A 23600-nucleotide genomic window follows, 5' to 3' on the forward strand; every position below is an offset into this window, starting at 1 on the left:
CCAATTACTATTAAAATCTGGCCTCCTCCTCCCAGGGAAATTCCACAGGACTCCGCCCCTCAGCCAGGCCTGGCCACGCCCACCTTCTCCTCTACGCCTGCGCGCTCCTTCCGCCAGCACCCTCCTCGGCAGCGCCGCGCGCCTGCGCATTGCTTGCCACGCGGGCTCGGCAGTCTGCCGGCTCAGCTGAGCAGCCGGACGGGCCATCCCCCTCGGCCAGACCCTACCGCCAGCTGGGCAACCTCCGCTACTTTGCTGTTGCCCTCTTCTCTCGGTCTTCCCCCCAGCGCGCGTTGCCATGGGCAAGAGCAGGACGAAGCGCTTCAAGAGACCGCAGTTCTCCCCTACGGGCGGCTGTCAGGCCGAGTTGGCAGCGGCGGAGAACGGGACTGAGCGAGAGGACGACGACGGGCCGGCAGCGGAGCTGCTAGAAAAGGTGGGTCCAGGGCTCGCTGACCCGGAGGGGCGGGCCGGGCGAGGAACGCGGGCCTGCGGCGGAGCCCCTCGCGCGCCTGCGCTCTGCTCGCCCTGTGACAGTCTGCTCCGGTCCGCAGCTCCAGCACCCGAGCGCCGAGGTCCGCGAGTGCGCCTGCGCGGGGCTGGCCCGGCTGGTGCAGCAGCGGCCGGCGCTCCCGGACCTGGCGCGCCGCGACGCCGTGCGCCGCCTTGGGCCGCTGCTGCTCGACCCCAGCCTGGGGGTGAGGGAGACGGCTGCCGGCGCGCTCAGGTGAGTGGGGAGGGCGCCCGGGGCGGTGCCTTGGGCCCGGGTGGCACTGTGTCCAGCCAGCTCCTCCTGTGCGCCACGCGTCGTCGCTTGTCCCGTTTCATACTCAGTGCACCTGTCCTAGGCAGCCAGGGAGCCCCATCCAGTGACCAGGGCGGGACATGTAGAGGGAGGACCTGAACTCAGACTCCAGAGGCTGCCACGCTTTCCGTGTGTCCACCTGGCAGCAGCCACCTGCCCAGCGCCTGTTCCTCAGGACCTACCGCACATTCTCCCCTCTCCAAGAAATCTTCCAGAGGGCCCTGAGGTTCAGGGAACGTTTCCAGTATTTGTGTGGCCGTCTCCTAGGTGCAGGGGAGTTTGAGCAGACAGCACATTGAGCAAGGCAGCCGAGATCCCTGCCTTCCCAAAACCGTGCTGGGGAGACAGACGAGACCAATGAACAGGTAAAACGGACAGTAGAGAGTGAGACGTGCGGTGGAGAAAACCAAGAGGATGATGAGTTAGGGGTGAGGCGTTACTTTCAATCGGATGCGCTCTGATGACAGCTGAGGGATGAGAGAGCCAGATACGGCAAAACGAGAAAGAGCAGGAACCAGACGGGGAACAGCAACAGCAAAGCAGGGAGGCAGCAGAGGGCTTGTCGTGGTTAAAGAAGGGCAGGTGAGAGGGGTGGGGCGGGTGTAATGGGAGATGAGGCTGGAGAGATGGGCCAGGGCTAAAGGACCTATTCATTCTAAGGAGGAGTGCCGTGATCTGATTGCCGTTTTCAGAAGGCCAGCGGTGGCTGTGCAGCGAGCGGCCTGTAGAGGGAGCCAGAGTGGAAGTTAGCGATGTGGTCCTTAGCTCTCTGTTCTCTTTCATTCATTGACATAGGGAGTCTGGGTCGCTTCTGGGGGTGTCGTTCTCAGCAGCCTTACCCTTGCTGCCCCCGAAGTCTTGATTCCAAGACAAGGTCCTTTCACATAAGATTAGGCTGTGATATATTCATATTAAATAGGAAAGGTCTTCTCCCCTCTCCCTTCCTTAGGGAACACACCCCGCGCGCGCGCAGTGCTCTCTCGGGGGACTTGTCAGTTATAGGACTCAGTCATTTGCTTACCTCACCGTGGGCAAGTAGGAACCGGTGGCTTGGTTCTGCAACATCTCATGGCCGTAATAAGCAGCTTCACCTGGGAAACCTTCGCCTGGGTTAGAAACAGACATAAGTTTGAGAGCTTCGTAGTGCTTTGTGATGATTTGAGAGCTTCGTAGTGCTTTGTGACGAACGTGGTCTGAAAGTAACATATATTTTAAACCTCTCGTGTAGAAACCTCAGTGCTTGTGGAGGTTTTGAAGTCTGTGATGACATGGTGACGAAGGACATCATGACCCCTCTGGTCGCACTGCTTAAAGAGGTATGGAGTTTTCCAGTTTCCTGATGGCAGTGGTTAAATGTAGCTTTCACTCTGCAAACTTAGTGGGGGGCTTTGTTTGTTTGATTGTTTAGTTCTTTGGTGTTAGTTATTTTGTTTTTCCTCAAAACATCCTGTGGGAATTTTATTTTCCTGGAAACACGGATCCCTTGTTGTTGATAGCAGTCTCTAGTTTGTCCCCGCTACATTTATTTATAAGCTAGTTGGAAAAGACTTTCCTAAAACTATAAACAGACTCCTTTAGACTTTACACTTCCTGCAGTGAAAATAATTAGTATCATTGATTGCTTATTTGGGCGCCGGTGCTGTTTTACGTACTGTTATATCCTCACAGCAGTCCACTTGGCATCTGTAAAGTATTCATATTTTACAGATGAGGAAGCTGAAGTACGGACATGAGGGATTTGCCTTGAAGGTGACATTAAGTTCCCAGATTAACTATCATGCCAGCTTGGTTGCGTGATGTGGCTCAGGACTAAGGCGTGCCCTCCCCCCCGCCTGCCTGTACTTGATCCACTGTCCTGTACTGATGGGGGGTATTCACTAAAGGCTCTGGAAAAGCTGATCCAGTTTCGATGAGAGGCACCCGTCTTGTTCCCTTTTAAAGCAGTGGCTCTACGGGGAATGATTTGCCCACCAAGAGACATTTGGCAAAGTCTGCAGCCGTTTTTGATTGTTACAGCCGGGGGGTAGGCGCTGCCACTGGGATGTAATGGGTAGCGACCAAGGCTGCTGCTAAACACCCTACAGTGCACATGACACCCCCCCACCCCCCACAGCAGAAAGCCACCCAGTCCAAAATGTCAGTAGTGCCAAGATGAGAAGCCCAGCTTTGGGGGCGGGGGGGTCATACCAGCGGGGCAGAACTGCGGAGCATTTCACAGCCCCTGCTTTGGAGCCGGAATGCCTGGGCCTGAATCCCAGCTTCACCATATACCAGAGCGACACCTTCAGCGAGCTCTCTGTACCTCGGTTTCCTACGTGTACGGGGAGATTGGGGATAATAGCTCATCTACTTCATAGGATTGTGGTGGGGATTAAATAACTTAATGTTCGTGAAGTGCTTAGACTCGTGCCTTGCACAAAGAAGGAATTGTATAGATGTTAGCCTTTATTATGCGTTGTGTTTCTTCACTTTATTTACTGTCTTTATCATATTAGATAAAATACTTGGTATTGATTTTAAATTTTAATTTCAGTGTGACATGCTTTATGTCTAGTTTGTTCAAAGACTTGTGGACCCTTTCTTGTCTGTATCTCTGGTCAAAGGGGAGCAGGGTTGTGGGAACAGTACTGCTTATGAGAACTTGCTTGGCTTGTGAACCACTGTCATTTTGATGTTTCATTTTTGTGATTCATCACTATCATTAGCCTTTTTGTTTAATTATTCTTTTGAACCAGGGTGCTAATCATGATATTTGGTTACAGTGTAGTGCTGGACTGGATTCAAATGAGATGTCGTCACAGGAAAAAAAAGATCGGAATGGAAATTCTGTTGAGAGCATAGCCAATGAGGCCGTGAACGTGCTGTGGAATATATGGTAAGGCGCTTCGCAGGCCTGGCCCCCTGCTACGATGCCACGTGGGCTGCTGATCTTTCTGTCCCACCCCGGAGGGACGGCTGTTCTCCTCGGTGCACCTGCACGTCCGCTGCGGTGACGCTTGGTAGGCGGTCAAGTCAGGTGACCTAAGATCGGCCCTCCTGCCCGGCTCAGCCCTTCCCCTCATCACACCACTACATCTCTGCCTGCTTTACCGCTCTCCTCTCCGGTCGTTCCTACTGGCCAAAATGAGAGGAATCCTGGCCAAGGGCGCGCACCGCACACCCTTCCCCCACTGCCCACGTACCTGAAGCAGCATCTGTCTTAAAGCCAGCCAGGCCGGGGGCCATCGCTGCTTTGGTCTGGCATCTGGAGTGAGACAGGGCCACAAAGCTCGGTGGGGGCTTTACTCTGCCACCCCGGCGCTGCCACGTGACCGGGACGTGGATCCCGGCTTGAGAGCTTGAGAGGAGCTCCCGTGGCCCAGCAGGGAGAGGCCACGCTCTGTGCCGTGACGGCAGCAGTGAGGTGGGGGACCCTCGTGGTCAGGAGTGGAAATAGCTAGAAACACAGCCTGGATTTACTTTTTTCTACCCCATGTTGTGGTCTACATTTTTAGCAAGATTATACTTCTGACCTAAAAGCTTTAGGAGGATAAGCACAGGGACCTTTTAGCCTCACTTTAACTTACTGTTCCTGGGGTGTAGTGGAAAGAACAGTAGGCCGGACCCAAGGAACCACCGACAAAGCGTGTGATCGTGGGACAGATCGCCTTGCCCTTTGGGGCCGGGTTTCCTCGTCTGGAAGTACGTGATATATAAGATCTCTTCCAGCTCGAACCTCCTATAAGGAAACCGGGGCGCAGGTAAAGAGATTGGCCACAGGACCCTACTCTGACGTGGACGCAGAAACACAGGCGCCCAGCTGTGCCTGTGGACAGTGCCCAGCAGTGGGTGCGGGCACCCTCCGCCTGAGAGATGGCAGGGGCTTGGTGCCGACTCTGGTTCTTTTATGCGGCCTCGTTTATTTTCTCATGAATTTCTGTGGTTGGTTTCTTACTGTTAAAACGTGAATAGTAAAACTTTTTTTCCCCCCTCTTCCACTTAGTGAATGCAGTAGTAAAGCAGTATCTATATTCAACAAAGAAGGGTGTTTGGAGATTGTAATAAAGTATTTAAGTCGGTTTTCCACCAACGTTGACCTGGCCATTTCAGTAGGTAAGTGGGGAAAAGGTGGCGCTTTATTAAGTATGTGTGGCCTTATTTGAAAATTTTAATTCAGACAAAGCATGTTTATTCTACAAGAGTGATTTTTTTCCCCCTCATTGTCTATAAATGCATAGCTTTTAAAATCTGTGGTGAATACTCACACACTTTTCCTGCACTTCCCTCGGAAAGGGAGGGAGGTGATTATTTGAGCGCGTGTGGTTTCTAGTGTGTTACCGGTTTTAGAAGCCTCTATTAATTCTCGAGCTTTCACCGCCCACTTACTGGGAAGCAGCAACCCACAGCTAGTAGGCCTTTGAGCCACAATTCATTGGAATCGAGACCTCTTTAAACGTCTTATACCACATTCTCATACTTTTAGCAGAAAACGGTTAACCTGGGCCTGCCGCCCTTCCGTGGACAGGAAAGGAAGGTGAGCCGCTTCAGCTGCCTGGCCCCCACCCTCCGTCCATGGGGTTAGGCAGCCATTGAGGGGTCCTCACTCAGCAGGGGTAGGAGACAGAACCGGAGGGTGGGTGCTCAGCAGAACTTTGGGGTAGATGGAGACGTAATTGATGAAAAGCATTTCTGTTCTGCCCATCATACTGGCAGGCATCCTTTTATTTAACTCTGCCTCTCTCCTGGCAAGCACAAAGAGTGTTCCCCTTAATGATGTTTCTCTTGGCTCTAATGGGCACTTTTAAGAGAACAGAAAAGAAAAAACACATAGTGGAGCAAATACTACTGGGGAAAATTTAACAATCATTTTCGTAGAATGGAATCTCTGGCGGAGGGAGGTTTGCCCGTCAATGTGCATCTTATAAACAGTGGAGCTAGGAATTCGGTAGGCGACCTTTAATCTCAGAGGACAGTTTCTGTTACAATAAGAATTTCAGGCCCTGGCTGGTGCGGCTTAGCGGATTGAGCATTGGCCCACAAACCAAAGGTCGCTAGTTCGATTCCCAGCCAGGGCACATGCCTGGGTTGCAGGCCAGGTCCCCAGTTGGTGTGCGAGAGGCGACTGATCGAAGTTTCTCTCCCTCTCTTTCCCCCTCCCTTCCCCTCTCTCTAAAAATAAATAAATAAAATCTTTAAGAAAAAAAGAATTTCTGCAAAGTTCACAGCTTTTAAAAAGAAAACTCCACTTCTATATTCATAATTTTGTGCCTTAGTGGTGTTATAGATTTATCTTGTTTTAATTCAGGGGATGAGTTAAATGGCTCATATGTCTCTCAATATTTTACACATCTCTGAATTTGCTTACATTTTCATGTAAAATACTTTTTTTCTTAAAGAAATACTGGTTCACCAGAAATAACTGTAACTTTTAAGGTCATGCTGAATTTAAAGGAAGCCAGAATGTCCCAAAACCTAAGGCTGGTTATCGGCAACAAAACTACTCTAAGGATGTCGTCCATGGACAGGTGTTGGGCTCGCAGACTGTTTGCTGCCGGCCCCCAGTGAGTAGCTGAGGATTAGCCTTTGTTGATGTTTATAGTGACTCCACGTTGTCATGGCATGTAAGAGCCTTTTAAATTATATTTATAAAAGTCTGCTTCTGTAAAGAATTAGAAATTAAGCAAAGAAAAAAGAAAAACATCTTCGGCAGCACCGGCCATTAGGGACCCACAGGGGCGTGTGCTGTCCTGAGCTCGTGTCCTACAAAAGCTAACTGTGTCTGGAGAAGTTGCAGAGGCGCAGATGCTTTTGGATGAGTTATTTTGGTGTGAGTTAACGCTAGCGGAGTGCACTGTTTCTAAATGTTTAGTTTCTGTCTTCGTAGCCTACTGCTTGCAGACGGTCACGGAGGACAACCCGGAGCTGCTGAAGTCCTTCAGTGGCTCAGCCTTGCGGGTGCTGGAGTCAGCGATGCTGGCTCCGGCCAGTTCCATGGAACGTACGCTGTTAAAGACATTGGTGGCAGGTAACATTTAGCCAGGGGAGGTCGTGTGCCTCTTAGTAACTGGTGGTGGGGAGAGATGGGGCCGAAACTCCTTTATTTCACCCCTCACGGCCTTCCGTGCTTGTGTCTGCACTGGGAAGTTTAATGTGGAGGAGACCCCTCATTCAGCTGGTTGTGCAGTCGGGAAGCCTTCTAGAACCGATTTGTTGTCAGTGTGACAGGCCACCCTTACCTGATGAAGGAACGCTGTTGTCAGGGTCCCCTTATTAACCAGGGCGATGGGAAACGGGCCACGGGCATCAGGGACATGGCCACGCCCTTTTCTGTAAGAGCTCCGCCCCCAGCTCTTTTACCCCCAGAATTTCTAAATACAAGCATGAGAAATAATCTGATGATCTGTCGAGTAGTTGGGAATATTATAGTTTCTCCGCATATTTTTCTCTTGCCCTTTGGCCTTGCAGAGGGAATTTATCTTGAGAGGTGTTTCTTTTTTTTTTTAGTGGTAAAATGTACATAACATACAATTTTCCATCTTGGCCATTTTTAACTGTACAGTTCAGGCACGTTAAGTACATTCACAGTGTCATGCATCCAGTCTCCGGAACTTGCTTCATCTTGCAAAACTGAAATTCTGTCCACATTAAACAGCTCCTCACCGCCCCCCTCCGACCCCCGGCCTCCAGCAACCACCATTCTACTTTCCGTCTGCTCTGGGTGCCTCATGCAAGTGGGATTATAAGTTGTTGGGTTTGTTTGGTGACTGGCTAATCTCACTTAACATAATGGCCTCAAAGGCCATCCGTGTTGTAGCCTGTGGCAGGCTTTCCTTCCTTTTTAAGGCTGAATAATATTCCACCGTATGTATGGACCACGTTTGGTGTAGCCACTCGTGTGTGGGTGGACCCCTGGGTGGCTCCCACCTTTTGGCTGTTGAATAACGCTGTTGTGAATGTGGGGGGACAAATATCTGTTTGAGTCCCTGCTTCCAATTCTTTTGGGTATATATCCAGGAAGTATTTTTATTTTAACAGCCACTTTTGAAACAATTATCCTAACGTAATGGTAGCTCCTGTCCTATTAGGATAATCAAAAAAAACCAAGAACGTGCTGCCTGGCTTGTCTGCAAGGCCGTGGAATTTTAGTACATTCCATTCCACTCTTGGAATATAAGCCGCTGCCTTGGAGAGCAGTTCAGGTTAAGATGAAAGAAAACGAGGCAGCTTAATTTGTTGTTTTCAAAGAAACTTGATCAGTGCTTCTTTCTGTTGCTAGGCGTAGCACCAGAGGAGTGTGTGCCAGGGAGGGGAGAGGACTGGGGAGGCCCCAGTAAAGGGAGCTGCCTCTGTGCACAGCTCTCTGACATTTAATTAAAACCGAACAAAGGCAGTGGGATCAAGACTTCTTGAAATTACACCCAAGCTTAAAGAACCAATCTCGTGAAAACCGTACTTAATCAGAGATTTCACAGGCGATTCCTTTGTCCTTGCGCTCATTTTTTCCCAGGCACGATTTGGAATCTGAAAGACGTTATTCCGTCCAAGAGTCAAGCAGAAATCATAAATGCTATCCTGAAGACCTTATCCGAAGTTCTGGAAATGGACGCTGGTAAAGTGGTCATTCAAATGAAGGAGGCGGAGACGCAAAGGGTGAAAACCGCTGCCGAGACCGAGGACGTGCTGGAGAACGCGAACGGGGGTGGTTTGATCGAAGACGATGAAATGGAAGAAATTCCACCAAAGAGAAGAGTCAGGAGGAAAACTTTCATTTCGGATTTACTTCCAGTAAGTCAGAGCGCTGCTTTCACACATGGATTAATACGGAGATTTCCTTTGAGTCGGTATCCTAAGTTTTGTAGAAAAATGTTACAGCAAAATTAATTAGAAAGTGAATTTCAGTAAAAATCGGTCCTCTTTTCCAAATGAACTCTGATATAGAACATTAGAAATCTACCCCCAAAGGGAAGAAAGTCTCCTTTTTAAAATGAAACTTTTTTTAAAAGATAGATTTATTTATTTTCAGAGCGAGGAAGGGAGGAAGAAAGAAACATCCATGTGTGGTTGTCTCGTGTGCGCCTCCTACTGGGGACCTGGCCCACAACCCAGGCCTGTGCCCTGACTGGGAATAGAACGGGCGACCCTTGGGTTCGCAGGCTGGCGCTCAGTCCACTGAGCCACACCAGCCAGGGCTAAAATGAAGCTTCTATGTACAGAAGGTTTCAAAGGTGGGATAGACCAAACTTGGGCGACACTGTAGAAGCAGGCGATCGCCTCGCCTTCGGAGCTGCCGTGTCTCCCCAGTCCATGTAACGTCGTCTCCCAGGCTGCCCTCCAGCTACAGGCACTTTTACTTTGCTTGGAGCGTCCGACCCAGGACTCCCTTGTCTGATTTCGGTGTTGATCTCGTGGAGCGGCGGCCGGCCCTGCCGCTGCCCACTGCTGCTGCACGGAGGAGGGCGGCGGACTGTGGGAGGAGCGGTGGCTGGCGGCTGCTGCAGCCCGGGCGACGGTGGCGCGAGGGCGCGCAGTCCCGGGTGCCGGAAACGCTTCCTCCGAGCCGGCCCGCAGAGACGGAGCCGTGCTCAGAGAAGGCGTCCCCAGGAGGTGAGCACGGAGGCAGGAGGCCAGGGAGGACCAGGCCTTGGTTCCTTCAGGTGCATCCGTCTCTGTTGCTGCTGTGTGCTGGGCACTGGGCCAGACACTGAGAAACGAAAGATGATGAAGACGTATTTCCTGTCCTCAGGGACTGCTCCGTCTCAGAAGGAGAGACACGTCCTGGTGATTTACCGCAATGCCCGTGCTAAGGACTGTAATAGGGCTGGGCCTGGGGCCCCAAGGGAGCAGACTGTCTGGAGCAGGCTCACCTGAGGGCAGAGGGAGGGGAGAGGCAGGCAGAGAGGGCTGGGGGACAGGACTCCCGAGCCGTCTTAAGGGCGGGGGCAGAGGCAGCGTGATGAAGGCGGGGCGGTCGGGGGCCTGGAGGCAGGAAGCACAGTCAGGGGGCTGCGAAGCCGTCCTGACCGAGGGCGAGGAGGCCACGGCCCCTGCAGCCTCGCACGGGGCGGTCCTTGTTCGTGTGAGGGGAACTGGGGCTGAGAATGGCCTTCCGTCAGGGCCTCAGAGCTTCGATAAGGTTATGCCCATTAAGAATTCTCTATGTGAGATACACTGAAAATCAGTCTACTACTTCTTTGCGTTCACGAAGTCTCGTAAAGCACGAATGGATGGTGGTTTAAAGAAAAAAAAAACGTAGTTGGAACGGCCTTTCCCACCCCTGTGAGTAGCTGTTAGGTGCAGCGCGTTGTGCTGGGGGCAGGGGTGACCGCCTGAGTTGCTTCCAAATCATAAAGTGGCTGAAGAGTCCTGGCGCCCCGCTTCGGTGCAGGCGACGCATGCGCGAACCCCAAGTCAACTCCTTGTCTCACTGTGCGTCCGAGTCAGAGTTGAGCAGAATTTAAAATTGGTGAAGCAGGATAGACGACCACAAAGCCATGCGCCTTGTCCTCCCCAAAGGGTGTTTGTAAAGAGCCCTAGGGACATCTCTTGGCTTGTCGGAGGGGGGCTAGGTTGTAGACCTGGGACGGCGTGGTGTTCCGTCCACCTGTGTACCGTCGGGGGGCGGGGGACAGTCCATGCCGGTGGCCGTCCTGCAGCTGCCCTGGGTCTGTCCCGACTGGTGCAGCAGCTTTACCCCGAATTCCAGTCCACACAGAATGGAAGTCCCAGGCGGGCTGTCGGAGGACCCTCTGCAGGCCGCGGCGTGGGAGGACGGCACTCCCGAGTGTTGCCCCTTCGCCAGCCTTGCCTCCAAGGGGCTCCTTTCTGAAGGGGCAGAGGGGACCGAGCTCCAGGTCCCCTGAGACTGGTTAAAAACTGTAGGCATTTAACTGATATTTAGAGATGTACTTCCCTAAGGATTCTTTAAAAATAGAATTTTGGTGCTTATAAAATGCAGCTTATAACAAAAGCCTGCTTTTAAAGTCTGTTAGCATAACCGAGTGGGCTGGATGATTAACAGGCCGGCCCGCCGGCCCGCGGGCTGCTGGGCGCGGGGCTGCTGCGCGCCAGGAACGCAGACTCCCGGCCAGGCAGCTCGGGTCTTCCGTGGCGCAGGGGTCCTTTCGAGGCAGAACCTGTAATTGCAGCATTTAACCGAGAAGCGATGGTCCCGAGTGTGTAAGGAGAGAAGCGACCCAGGTCGCCGGTGAACACACGCAGCAGGAGCGCAGTCCCCCGCCAGCGCCCACGCGGCCGGTTGTCACCCTGTAGTCGGTGCCGTCGCATCGCGCCCCCCGCCCCCGCCCCCCCACCGCGAGCTCTTCGCAGCGAGTCCCGGGCGCCTCCGCGTTCCCACGGCACGGCCCCTCTGTCAGCGCGGTAACGGTGAGAAGCGCGGGATGTTCTGAGCAGGAGCGTCGTACGACAAAGTGGAACTTAGTTTCAGATGCTTCTAAGCCAGAACCGCGTGCATTTTAAGTGGGGAAGAGCCCAGCACCGGCCTGTGGAGTCTGTAAATGTTTGTTTAGTGGCATACCCCCCCCACAGCAAATAGGAATAATTTTTACATTCATTCTTGCCAGCAGTAAAGGGAGTACAAATATTAAATTAGCCACATCTCTTCAATGAGCAATTTGCCTTTCTTTTTTTTTTTAAGGACATCGTTTGAATTACAGTTAAATTGTTGTACAAGGAAGTTGCTGGAGGATTATAAATGGGAATAAATACACTGGAAAGGAAATTGTGACGATGTCACAGGTCTCTAGTTGTGTTTTTAAACTTTGACCCAGTAAATCTGAGGAAATAAGGTATCCAAGTAATCTGAAATATTCCATGCCAGTGAAATGCTTAATAAATTATAGTGCATCCATCATTCAGACAATAAAATATACATTATTTTTAGCTTACATACTGTTTTGGAATAACAGTGTAGCTATTTCACTTTTCATGAGGTGACTTGCAAAATTAAGGTCACGTAAATGTATAGAACCCCTCTTAAGAATGGTCCTTGGTAAGTTGATGTTAATTTATTTCCAGAGGGAAAAAGCCCCGTCTTGCTTCAGTGTTAGAAAGGCTGTATGGCTGCCCCTCAAGGAGGCCGGGAAGCCAGCCCTCCCACCCCTCACCGCAGAGGGTGTGCGTAGTTAGCGCAGCCACCTCCGGGAAGGCGTCTAAGCAGCTAGAGGCAGGTGTGCTGTGCGCCGGTGCCTGGCGTCTGAGGTGGGCTCTTGCTCTAACCTTAGTGTGCTCAGCTTCTTCTGAACACGTTAGGCTAAGCTTCAGGGCGAATTTAGTCCACAGTTCCTATTTATCTGTTCTCCCGAACGCATAAGCAGCACGTAGAGAGTGACAGCCGTGCGGGCAGCTGGGAGTGGACAGCGGCTGGCTCCCCAGTGCCGGGAGGGATGAGTGTTTCCTCCTTAGGACCCTTGTCCCCGCCCTGTGCCCGGGCAGAAATCATCTGGTGCACTTTAACTAAGGGAATTCCCATGTAAGTACCATCCCAGGCGTTGAGAGCCGGCTGTCTGGTTGTTTTCTAGCCTACTGACAAGGAGCTGCGAGAGGCCACCGCGCTGCTGACGGCTCAGCAGACTGCTCTGGAAATCATCGTCAACATGTGCTGCAGTGAAGGTGCGCCGCCAGCTTCCCTCCCTCCCCGGGGCTGAGGGGGCGGGTGCCCCCAGGACCAGCCTGACGCTCGGCTCTGTGTCCCGCCCCCCCCCCCCCCCCGCCCAGGTCCCTCGGACGACGAGGACGAATGGGAGGAGGAGCCCTCCAGCAGCGACGAGAGCGAGGCGTTCATGGAGGACACCCTCTGCGAGGGCGCTGGGCAGCTGCTATCTCCCCTCTGCCTCTCCCACGAGGTCCACAGCGCCCTCACCAGCTTCCTCCTCCCCAAGAAGGTGAGTGTCCTCGGTCCGGGCCCCTCCAACCCCATGGGGCTTGGGGGAGGCTGGGGAAAGCTGCCCGTTCTGTGTGCAGAGGAAGCAAGCTCCCGCTGCAGGGGGTCGGGATGCTAAACAGGACGGCCTGCACCAGACGTGGGCTGACGGGCGTCGTTAGCAAGGCTGAGCGTTCCACCTGGAAGGAATCCGTTGAGGCTTTAGAAAGGGATCTGTGTAAAATGAACCTGCTCTTTAACTTTTGCTTTATGACTTTTTAAAAATCTAGATATTTGAGAAAACTGCCTTTCCAAACAGCATTGCAGTTGACATATGTTCTGGGAACCCCACTTGGAAACCTTTGGTTAGAAAGTAAGAATTTTTCTGTTTTCAAAACCTTTTGTCGTCGTTGTTGTATGAAAGGGTGAACCCCACTCTTTCAGACCCCACACAGTAGAAGGGGCCTTCTGCCCCCCACTCTCGGGTTCTGTCCGTGTGCACGCCCTGGAGGAATGCATGCTTGTGTGCGCTGAGGCCTGAGGCGTGCGTTGTGCTGGCTCACACTTGCCCCACCCTGGAAACGCCCTCGCTGCCCATCGGCGGCAGGATGGGTGAATACTGTGGGCATAATCCACAGTGGAGCACACACGGCCTTGCACAGGGCCCAAACCGGAACCTCTCACCACGTGGGTGAAACAGCACTGAGCAAGAGAGCAAGGCACCAAAGAGTGTACACACTGATTCCATTTTTACAAAGCTCAGACACAAGTAACAGCAAGCTCTTGCGTTTAGGGATGCGTACGCGTGTGGTAAACCTGTAAAGGACAGCAAGGAAATGCTTACCATAAAAGTCTGGACCTTCGGGGTTACCAGGAGGCGGGTGCGGCAGGGACGGCGCAGGTGGGCTGCGAGGGCGCTGGGGTCCATCTCGGCTCGATTGGCCAGATGAACGGCCTGCCTCGGATTCTGCCCGCTGCCGCCGACGCTCCGGTCGGAGCTGGCAGCTTAGGGGGACGGTCGGTCCTGGGTTCCACGGGGTCCCTGTGAGAGAAACCGACAGCATGTCTCGCTTGCGTTGCAGAATGAACACCGTGCAGTGCCGAGCCCTCGTGTGCCTCCAGAGCCTCGTCTCCCTGCTGGAGGTGGAGCACCTGGGCGGGGCCCCGGCCCTCCAGGCCCTCGCGCAGCACCTGTCCACTCTGCTCTTTTCTCAGCCAGGTAAAGAGGTAGGCCTGCTGCCGTAGACTGCGCACGGGGGCGGAGCTGGAAGGGGTGGACACTGGGACTTGGCGGCTGGCGGTGGGCCGTGCAGCCTGCAGGACCCCTTGCTGACGCCGACAGTCGTGCAGCTGCAGCTGCAGGGGGTACAGACTCAGAAGGCGGCACACGGCGGGGTCTCAGGCCGGTCTCTGTCTAGTTTTCTTTCTCAGGGAAACTGTTTGCATCCGGCTAGGTTAGGCCTCATAAGGCTCAATCACAAATACCTTAAACTTAGCACGAGTGCATTTGGCTAATTCTCTATTCTTTATTTCTCTTCTTAAAGATAAAACCACTTCGTTTACATTTGAATGGGTGGCAAGGATGCGTTTTGCAGAATTCACCCAGCTTTAGAGGACCTAAGGGGGAGGGCATCCCTCCTGTGCGCGCCCCACCATCCCTCTCACAGCTCCTTGTGTTTTCTTCCGGGGGGTTCTCAGTATAAAAGTGCACATGTGTTTTTAAGGCAGATGGGAGAACAGCATTCACACAATTCTACTCCTTGCATTTCTTAACATGCCTCTGTTAAGCATAATAAGAGCTAAATCTTATGCAGGTCTCTGATATGGATTAGTTTCATTTGTACACAAAAACCTAGGCACATACTATATGCAGATAACTGTCCTCCTTTAATGACCTCTCCCTGTGCCCCGGCTCCCTCACAGCCTGGGGCTGGGCTGCAGGCAGGGGCCGAGGTGAGGGGAGCGCAGACGCGGGTCAGGTGGGAGTCGTGTCCTCCTCAGTGGCCTAGCCTGGCCCTCTCTTACGTTCTGCTGGTTGAAGGCTTAGTCCTCAAGTCCCGCCCAGGTTCTGGGGGAGTGGAAATAGACTCCAATCTTTCTGAAAGTGTCCAGGTTCAGAAAGATCCTGTCGAGGTGGAAGTACTGTTGTGGCTGTTTTTTGAGAATAGAACCTATCGCACCAAGTTAGTTCACTTTCTCTTCGCTGCAGAGGGTTAGGGAGCCAGCTTGCCTGGACGGACAGCCCCCCTACCCTGCCACCACTTGTATGTGGCTGTGTCAGCATAATTACTGCTGATCTGTTTGTCCTGCGTGGGGAGAAGGGCAGGGGAGGCGGGGTCCCTGACCCTGAACAGCCGGGAAGCCGCCTCACCGGGCCCCGCAGCAGTTCTCAGCTGGGCGGTGGGCGTGGGTTTTGGGGACTCCGGTGGGGAAGGAGGTCCCATCCCTCCAGCCCAGCACGCCCACCGGTCCGTGTAAAGCCAAAGCCAGTCTGCAAGAGCCAGCTCCGGGTGTCCCGAGTTAGGGCCAGGCCAGGGAAGGCCGGGCCTCAGCGTCCAGGCCTGGGGCTGCCCGTGGAGCACCCCCCCGCCCGGCACGGTTTTTCCCGTGTGGCCGTCTCCCCGACCCAGGCGAACAGGCCGCAGCAGGGGCCGCGAACCAGGAGGGCTGGCTCCCGCCCCCAGGTGTTTTCGTTGTAACAGCACGTTGTAATGGCACGTCTTAACGTGTAACGTGCTCTGCTTTAATTCTGTTTCCTTTTCTACAAAATCACTTGTCTTGAGAAAGGCAAAATTCATGTTTCTCTTCTGTGTTTTAGATTTTGCGAAGCACGTTGACTTCCTGGAAGCCATAAGCAGTGCCTTGCGGGCCCTTTTGCAAACAATGGCCTCCAAGAACATTTCTCAGGTAGAGTTTCAAAGCGTCTATATGGAACTGGCAGAGTCTGTAGTTAACTGCTTAATTATTTTTCAAGTTTTTATTTCTGTTGCAACAATTCTTGTAACAAGAAAGCAAAAGTGCTTCAAGCGAAACATAAAACCTTTCCCTTCTCCCCACCACCGCCACCAGCCCGCAGAAGTTTTGTCAGCGGTGTGACTTATTTGACAGGGGTGTTGTGAATATTTGCTCTGAATGGCGTTTGTCTTTTTGAAACACTTTGGTCAGGACATGGTCGGCCGTGCCCTCCTGACCCCACACAGGGCACCTGCCGGGCCCTTGGCGCGCACAGGCTCTGCTTTTCCTTAAGGACGCCCCCAGCTTCCCTGAACGCCAAGAGAGGAGCGCCTTGTTACAGTTGCGGTGCACCTGCAGGCGCCGTTGCCAGGTGTCAGCAGCGCGTCAGCCGGCATCCTGGATCCTTGTTCCTTTCGTCTCCTGACACATTCGTGTTTGCTCCCTGAAGTCGTTGAACGCAAATCACATTATTTCACCCATAAGTACTTTATTTTGTGCTTCATTATGTCTGTGACAGAAAGCGAACTTTCTAAGAATGTAGCCACCACACCATGACCCATGCTCTCAAATTAACAGACATTCCCTAGTTACCAGCAACGAGCTGGCTGAGGTCACTGGCCATCCCGGGTGCTCCTTGTGCCTCGAAGGTCCTGCTGGGCTCCGTCTCTCGTCACCAGCCCTCCGGTCACTCTGGGTGCCCTCCCTGTCCAGGCAGCTGCTCCCCGCAGCGACCTGACCTCGCAGCTCTTGGGCACCCTTCCCCACAGGGCTGTGCCCACCCCTGGAGCGGAGCGCCCTGACTTGGCCTTGCCCCGGGGCCTGCTGGGATACCTGGTGTTTCGCTGTGAGATACGGCCTGTAACATTGCCTTTTAATACGTACTTTTTAAAAAATTCTTTGTGTGTTTTTTCAAGAACATAGCTTTTGACTCTCAGTTTCTATGAAATGGGAATCACTGTGATGCCTGGCCCGCCAGGTAGCTTCCGGGGTCCAGAAGCCCCTCCGCCCGGGGGCTTAGAGGAGTATCAAGCACTTGGATCTCCCCTGGTTCTCAGGCAGTGACCAACTGCGCCAGCCTGATGTTGGAAGGAAATCACTCCCAGCTCAGGCTCCGTTAGCAGGATATTATTCACGTGCAGCGAGAGCACACGCCCTCCAGTTGGCTGGGGCCTGGACGCAGGCTTCAAGCTGCAGGGCTCGGAGCACCCTGGCTCCCTGGTGCTTTACGAGGAGAGGAGCTAGGGCCCCGGCTTGCTGAGGGACAGCCCCAGGCCCGGACGCCTGCTGCCTACCCGCGGCTTGTATACACGGCAGCCGACGCTCCGAGTCACCCCGAGGATGACATGATGCCCCTTTCTGTTCTCAGCCCGTCCTAGCTGGGGACGACACCGTCGTTTGTGGAATTCTTTTCAACAGATTATGTTCTGAGGAAGTGGGGCACATTTGCTGTCACTTTTAGATCTGGCAGAGCAGTGCAGGCAAGTCAGAAATGCAGTAGGTGGTTGAGAACTGCTCGGGGCTTTTGTACAAAAGGAGAGCCGACATCTGGCGGTGCTTCATGCGCAGCATTCAGCCCTCCTGGCCCCTCCGTTCCTCCTGTGACGGGGAACGGAGGGTTTCCTGGGGCTCAGCAACGTGGGCTGTGTTGCCCAAGGTGGTAAGTGGAGGGGCTGGGATTTGAACCCAGAGTGTCAGCCTCTAGATCCCGAGCCCTTAATCCCCACAATGGGCTGCCTCTCACGGGCAGCAGGTCACTCACTAGTGTTCTCTCCCAACACCGCGTCTGCACGTGCATTCAAGTGAGCGTAAAACGGAAAGTATTGCTACTAGTGAAGCACTGCAGAATTTAGTGGTTCTTAATGGTCTTTACTAATCGACCCTAACACATCTCAGGGTTCTTGTTTAGATTCAGCCCATTTTTATTAAAGCTACATGGTCCTATGACATTTTCAAAACACTTTTCACAATCAATGCGAAAAAGAAACTGGAGTCTCTGTAGTCCGTGTCCATCAGGATGAAGGTGACAGGAGCCCAAGGCCCGTTCGCAGGCTGTGGACAGCCAAGTGGTGACAGCGACCCCACCGGCCGCCTGCGGGAGCGGTTTAGGTCACGTGGTGACCGCTTTGCTGAGACCTTCCGTGGTTCCCAGGGCCGGGCAGTGCACCGAGGAGACTGCCCTCATCGCGTCTCCCGCGGCGGCGGCGGCGGGAACCGGTGGGTTTCACACGCACGCCCCTCCTTTCCTCCAACAGTGCCTGACCCCGGATCAGCTGATGACGCTGTGCAGGGCCGGCGTTCAGAGCGCCAGCGTCGGTGTCAGAGTGAACGTGGTCAGCATTTTGGGAATCATGGGCAGCGTCCTAGCCAAAGAAGACGGCACGCTTGAAACTCTCAAGGTAAGACCGTCTGCTTCTACCCTGAAATGCTCAGGGGTTAGTCGCTGTTGGCGTGGGGTTTTAGAAGACAACTGTGGACACCGTGAGAGGCGGCATGTTGCGAAGCTGCTCACCAAAGGGTGTGAGTCAGTGCACCCTTGGGCTTGCTCTGGGTCCGTGAATGAGGCAGGGACTTGAGAAGCTGAGTCATGTTTTGCCATTTAACTTTGCTCCAGAGACACTTTTTCAAAAACGAACTTGTCTCCCTGGAAAGGCTAGGTCGGCGCTGTCGGCTGCCCCCGCCTTTGCTGTTGCCCGGGTACATGCCTGTCCTGCCATGAGGGAGCCCGCGCACCGGGCTGGCGCACGCCTGGGCTCCGCGCCATAGGCTCCTTCAGAGGCAGCGCCGCTGCTCCCGGGCAGCCGCGTCCTGCTGCTGCTGCGCATCCGCTGGGAGCTCGCTCGGCATTTTGCTTCTGGCGCTTTCTCTCAGCACAGGTGCTCGGGAGCTGAGTGTTAGAGATAAGGTGTCACCACCAACTAACGACAGGGATGGCGCAATTACCCTGCACGGTGCTAACACCTGCTCAAGCGTTGACTGCTGACTGATGGGAAATACACCGATTAGCATACCGTACTCCTTAACCTGCCAAGAGCTTCACAATGACAGCGATACCTTTAAGACCCTTATTTTCAAAAGATGATACGTGCACGTAGCAAAACATTTAGAAAAGTAGAGAAGAACATAGAGCGAAGACACTCATCCCCACCCCCAGCTGCAGTCCCCGGCAGTTCTGGAGAGGCATCGCCCCAGGCTTTGGGACCTGCAGGCGCTCAGTGGGCAAGAGTGTGGCTGTGGCGGGCGCGCACACACACAAGAGGGCGGTGTGGCTCTGCGGCTGGTGCGCATGCACAGAGGCGTGTGTGCACGGTGGCGCCCGCCCCTTAACACTAGTTTCCAAGGTCTGCTTTAGGAACGGCATGTTCTTCTCAGGCTTAACGTAAGATTTTAAAAATGTTTTCTATTTTGTTCCATTTCCAAGCATGAAGAAAAATAGAGGAAAGGTAGGATGTATTTAGTGTACCGACCAAGCGTGTTTAGCAATGAGCAGTGTTCCATTGCCTGTACTTCCTATGGTTTCTTTGCTGGGTGTGTTAAGGTAAATGAAAGACCTCACGGTATTTTGCCCTTCCTGGTTCACATGCGTGTCGTAAACAGGGATGGTTTCTTAGATGACCACCACTGTCTTGCTTTACGCGGGTAACAGTCATTTCCTAGTATGTCAAACACCTGGTTCATACTTATACTTTTCTAGTTGTTCCAGAAGTATCTCTTTGCAGAGAGTTTGTTTAGACCAGCATCCAAGTGAAGTTTGCACATTACACTTGGTGTGGGGCCTTCTAAGCCTCTGTTACCCCAGAACAGCTCTCCCGCAGCACCTGTGACCACTCACCACCCACCCCTGTTCTTTCGCTTAACCCCGGGGTCAGTTGTCCCTTAAGCACAGCGTCGGGCCTCTGACTCTGCCCGAGGGCTTCCCCAAGCTGCTGAGCTTGTTCCTTCCTCCTCTGTATCTCCTGCAAACTGGCAGTGGGCGCTCAAGGCCAGACGAGGCTCAGATTCAGACCCGTCTTTTTAATAAGACTGCTCTGTAGGTGGTGCTGTGTGCTTCCTCTTGCCTGGCATCGTAAGTCTAAATACCGTCCTAGAGGCAATCTGGACACTTAGATTCAGGTGAGAAAACTGCGACCCAGCGGGGCCAGTGGACTGTCCAGGGGTCACCCTGTTGCTCAGGGTGGAACGTACGGTGGAGCCGGGGCTTGGACCCGGGGAGCCTAGCAGGCGCTCTGGCCCGCGTGTGGCGCCGGGTGTGCGCGTGCCTTTCAGACAGAAAGGCGAAGCTGAGCAGCCTCACGGCGTAACTCGCCCTTGAGCAGCTCTTCGCAGACGGGGGGCGGCCTGTGTATCAGCTGGTGAGAGTGTGCTGGGGTCCGTGTTTTTTTATTGTCTTTGAGTGTTTTTCATATAATTGAAAAAGGATATTTTTTGTTCCATTTTGACACCATGGGGAAAGCTTTTTTGAGGGAGGCAGAGGGGAAATTTTTTTAATTTCCTAAATCCATCTTTCATATATCATTTATGAACCTTAATTCATTTTATTTAGGAATATGAATTCTGATGTGTTTATCTTACATTATACTTGGTATATTTATAAATGTATGTTAAGTCTTTAATCTTCAGTCTTTTCAAAGCTTTCATTTCCCCGCGGCATTTTTGTATACAATATTGTGCATAAATTCCTCCCACATTTAAAGCTGGTACTTTGGAAGTTGACCCGAGAGTCCTAGTGATAACGGTGTGTTTCGTTGCCTGCAGACCATCGGGTGCTTTCTGCTGGAGGTCGCCACCAAGGACCCTTCGCTGGTAGTCGCTGGAGAGGCCCTAGATGCTCTGTTCGACGTGTTCGCAGACGGTAAAGAAGCTGAAAAGGCCTCCGTTCAAATTCACTTGTTGTCCGCCCTGAAAGAATTCCAGCCAGTCTTCAAGATGAGGGTAGGAGGCTGTTCTCGTTAGAAATGCTTATGGCTCGGCATCCTGTGGCGGGGAGGGTGGTGCGCAGCCCCTCCGAGCCCCCTCCGAGGTGCCGGCAGCCCCTCGGCCCCTGTCTGCGGGTGCTGCCTGGCCGAGTTGGAGCTCGGCCCTGTGGCCCGAGCCATGTGGCATGACACGCCCTTCCCTTGTAGGCTGGGTGCTGCCGAAGGCACTCGCGCCCTCCTAGTGCGGCCGGCAGCTCCCCCGCGGCTTGAGCCTCTCCTGACCCGGGGAATACGCTGCAGGCCGGTGTCATTGTTGTGCGTGTTTCCCTTGGGCGCTCTGAGAAAAGGCAGACTCCTTTGAAATAAAATAGTTGTCTTTTTGGCTTTTAGATTTTTAAATTCAACAGTTGCTTTTAAATCTTTGTCAGGAGAATAGAGGTTCTGATGGAAGATGATCTTGCTTTTCGTTGTCTCCCAGTGTGGATTTCTTTGATCTAACAAGCTGCTAATGCGGAATTCGGGCCTCACAGAGAGAACTCTGATGGGTTTCAGGTGAATTTGATTGTGTGTCTAGAAAGTTAAGTTTTCTGGAAACTTTTTAAGGCATAAAAGCTAGTTGTTTTTTTCCAGAAGAAAACAGAGACACAGGCCCTGCACGTTTCCTGTCATCGTTTTGTCTGAAGTGGGTGCCTAAGAACAGGAATGCTGGTCTGTTGTTTCCACTTGCATGTTTTGGCACCTTCCATTAAAAAACGTGGGAGTGGCGGCCAGCAGGTACTGAGCTGAGCCTCCCCCGCAGGGAACCTAACGCTAGGACGGAGACTGAGCGATTTACTCTTAGTTGTGTTTTTTTTGAAGCCTGTAGTTTTTTTGTTTGTCTTTTTCTACAAAAATACTGGTTTTTATTTTTTAGTATTTGAATTACTTTCAGAGAGAGGAGAAGGGAGAGAGAAAGAGTGGGAGAGACACACGGTTGAGCAAGAGCTAAAGCAATATCATTGGGTTGCCTTTCACATGCCCCCCACCCAGGCCTGTGCCCTGGTTGGGGATGGCACCGGCGACCTTTCTGTTCACAGGCCGGCACTCAGTCCACGGAGCCACGCCCACCAGGCTGTTGTGTTTTTTTTTCAATTGGTATTTAATTGACATATGACATTATGACATTGTATTAGTTTCAGGTGTGCAACGTAATGACCCGCTATTATGTATGGATGGTGAGGTGATCAGTGCCATGAGTCTGGCCGGCATCTGTCACCTCACAGAGACACACAGTGTTTATGTTGGATTGTGTTGTGTGTTGAGATGCTTAACCTCACCAGCTACTAGGGAGATGCAGACCAAAGCCACAGTGAGATACCACCTCACACCCGTTAAAATAACCGTTATTGATAAGGTGCAAAGTAGCAGGTCGTGGAGATGATGTGGAGAAAAGGGGACCCTCACACAAGGCTGGTGGGAATGGAAATTAGTGCAGCCTCCATGGAAAGCAGTGTGGGGTTTCCTCAAAAAATTAAGACTAGAACTACCATATGACCCAGAATCCTGGGTATCCACCCCAAAATTTTGGAAGCGCTTATTTGTGAAGATCTGTGTGTCCCTGTAATCACTGCAGCATTATTCACAATAGCCGAGACACAGAAACAGCCAGTGTCCTCCGATGCATGATTGAATAAAGAAGGCGTGGTCCATACACGCAGCGGAACACTCCTCAGCATGACAAATGCTGAAGTGTTGCCATCTGTGACAACATGGATGGATCTTGAACGTATCATGCTAAGTGAAGGAAGTCAGATGAAGAAGGACAAGAACCGTGTGTAACTTCACTCATGCAGGATATAAAACGGAAAACAAACCCACCCCCAGACAGCGCAGCAGCCTGGTGATTAGCCGAGGAGAAGGGGCCACGCACACGGCGGCGGGCGTGGCTCGACTGTGGGTTGCGCGCGATGCAACACGCAGACGGTGCGTGAGACTCGCAGGCCGGAACCTTACAGGTGGTTATTAACCAGTGTTACCTCAACCAGCTTAATTAAACGAGAAGGTACACAATCAACCTATCTTTATGGCTCACATACTGTCTTCCATTTATCTTGGCAGTGGAAATGTTTCATCAGATTCTGGCAGCTGTCTTGTTCTAAAAAGAAATACACTCAAAACTCAATGTTTTCTTTATATAAAGGAATTAGTAATTTGCACCAAATCACATCAGATTTTTCTTTTGGCAGATACGAAAAGAAGGGAGAGGTAAATACAGCCCAGACCAGCTATGTGTGCTCGACAATGTGAAGATGAACTTGAGAAGGTTTGTTGCTTATCAAGAAACTGTTCAAAAAAGACTAACTACTTGAACCATTGAAAGAGCAGTTCCTCTCCAAAGTGTTCTATACTAAAGGGTTTTCTTTGAATGTGTACATTTCAGAAAGCCATTTTTTAATGTGCCTGTCCTGCATATTCATTTGAAGTTCCTAAGAACTTCATACCCTATCAGAAATTCTCTAGGCTCTGGGGTCTGAGCGGTGGCGTGGGTGCTCTCTCCGTTCACGTTTTAATCCCTGGGAATGCAAAGCGCGGAAACACAAAGGTGTCTCAGGTGTTTCTTGCAATCAGTGAAGAAACTTCCTAACAATCATATTTTTCTTAAATTTTATTTTTAAAAAAAGAAAGGAAGTCTAAAGTAATGCCTTGCAGCTCTTTTAAGTCAGTATCATTTTATATTAGCTGAATTTTTAACTGAAACATGGATAAGCTTTATAAAATTAAACACATATCAATTATGTTTACCCTTTGTGAAGTGAATGAACTGAATTTGTATTTCATTACTAAGTGGAATATACAAATGAACTGACGTGATTGTCATTCTCTATATAAACAGTTCTGATCCATTGTTTTGTAACCTTTCTCCTTGTTGAATTAGATATCAAATCAAAATTGGGAGAAAATATTTTTTAATAAACAAGTTTTTTATCGAAAGCTTTGTGTCTTACAAAATCTTTTAAAAATATACCAGATAGTCCTTTTCCAGGGCGTTTGCTTGTTGATGGATGTGGCTTTGAATATATATGACATATTA

At 52.0% G+C, this 23600-nt stretch overlaps 1 protein-coding gene across 1 annotated transcript; it reads left to right on the forward strand.

Annotated features, from left to right (window-relative positions):
- The first annotated feature begins 168 nt into the window (after positions 1-168).
- HEATR3 (HEAT repeat containing 3) lies at positions 169-23481 on the forward strand. Its single transcript, XM_054570318.1, has 15 exons — positions 169-436; positions 555-727; positions 2034-2121; positions 3568-3680; positions 4788-4897; positions 6669-6809; positions 8292-8569; positions 12322-12412; positions 12518-12684; positions 12953-13035; positions 13745-13881; positions 15481-15569; positions 17870-18013; positions 20370-20546; positions 22756-23481. The coding sequence occupies exons 1-15, from the start codon at positions 299-301 to the stop codon at positions 22876-22878; spliced, it is 2052 nt and encodes a 683-aa protein (XP_054426293.1). The 5' UTR covers positions 169-298; the 3' UTR covers positions 22879-23481.
- The last annotated feature ends 119 nt before the right edge of the window (positions 23482-23600 follow it).

The sequence above is a fragment of the Pteronotus mesoamericanus genome, unplaced genomic scaffold, assembly GCF_021234165.1.
Source record: "Pteronotus mesoamericanus isolate MK-2021 breed Mesoamerican mustached bat unplaced genomic scaffold, CSHL_Meso_final contig_202, whole genome shotgun sequence".
Classification (NCBI taxonomy): domain Eukaryota; kingdom Metazoa; phylum Chordata; class Mammalia; order Chiroptera; family Mormoopidae; genus Pteronotus; species Pteronotus mesoamericanus.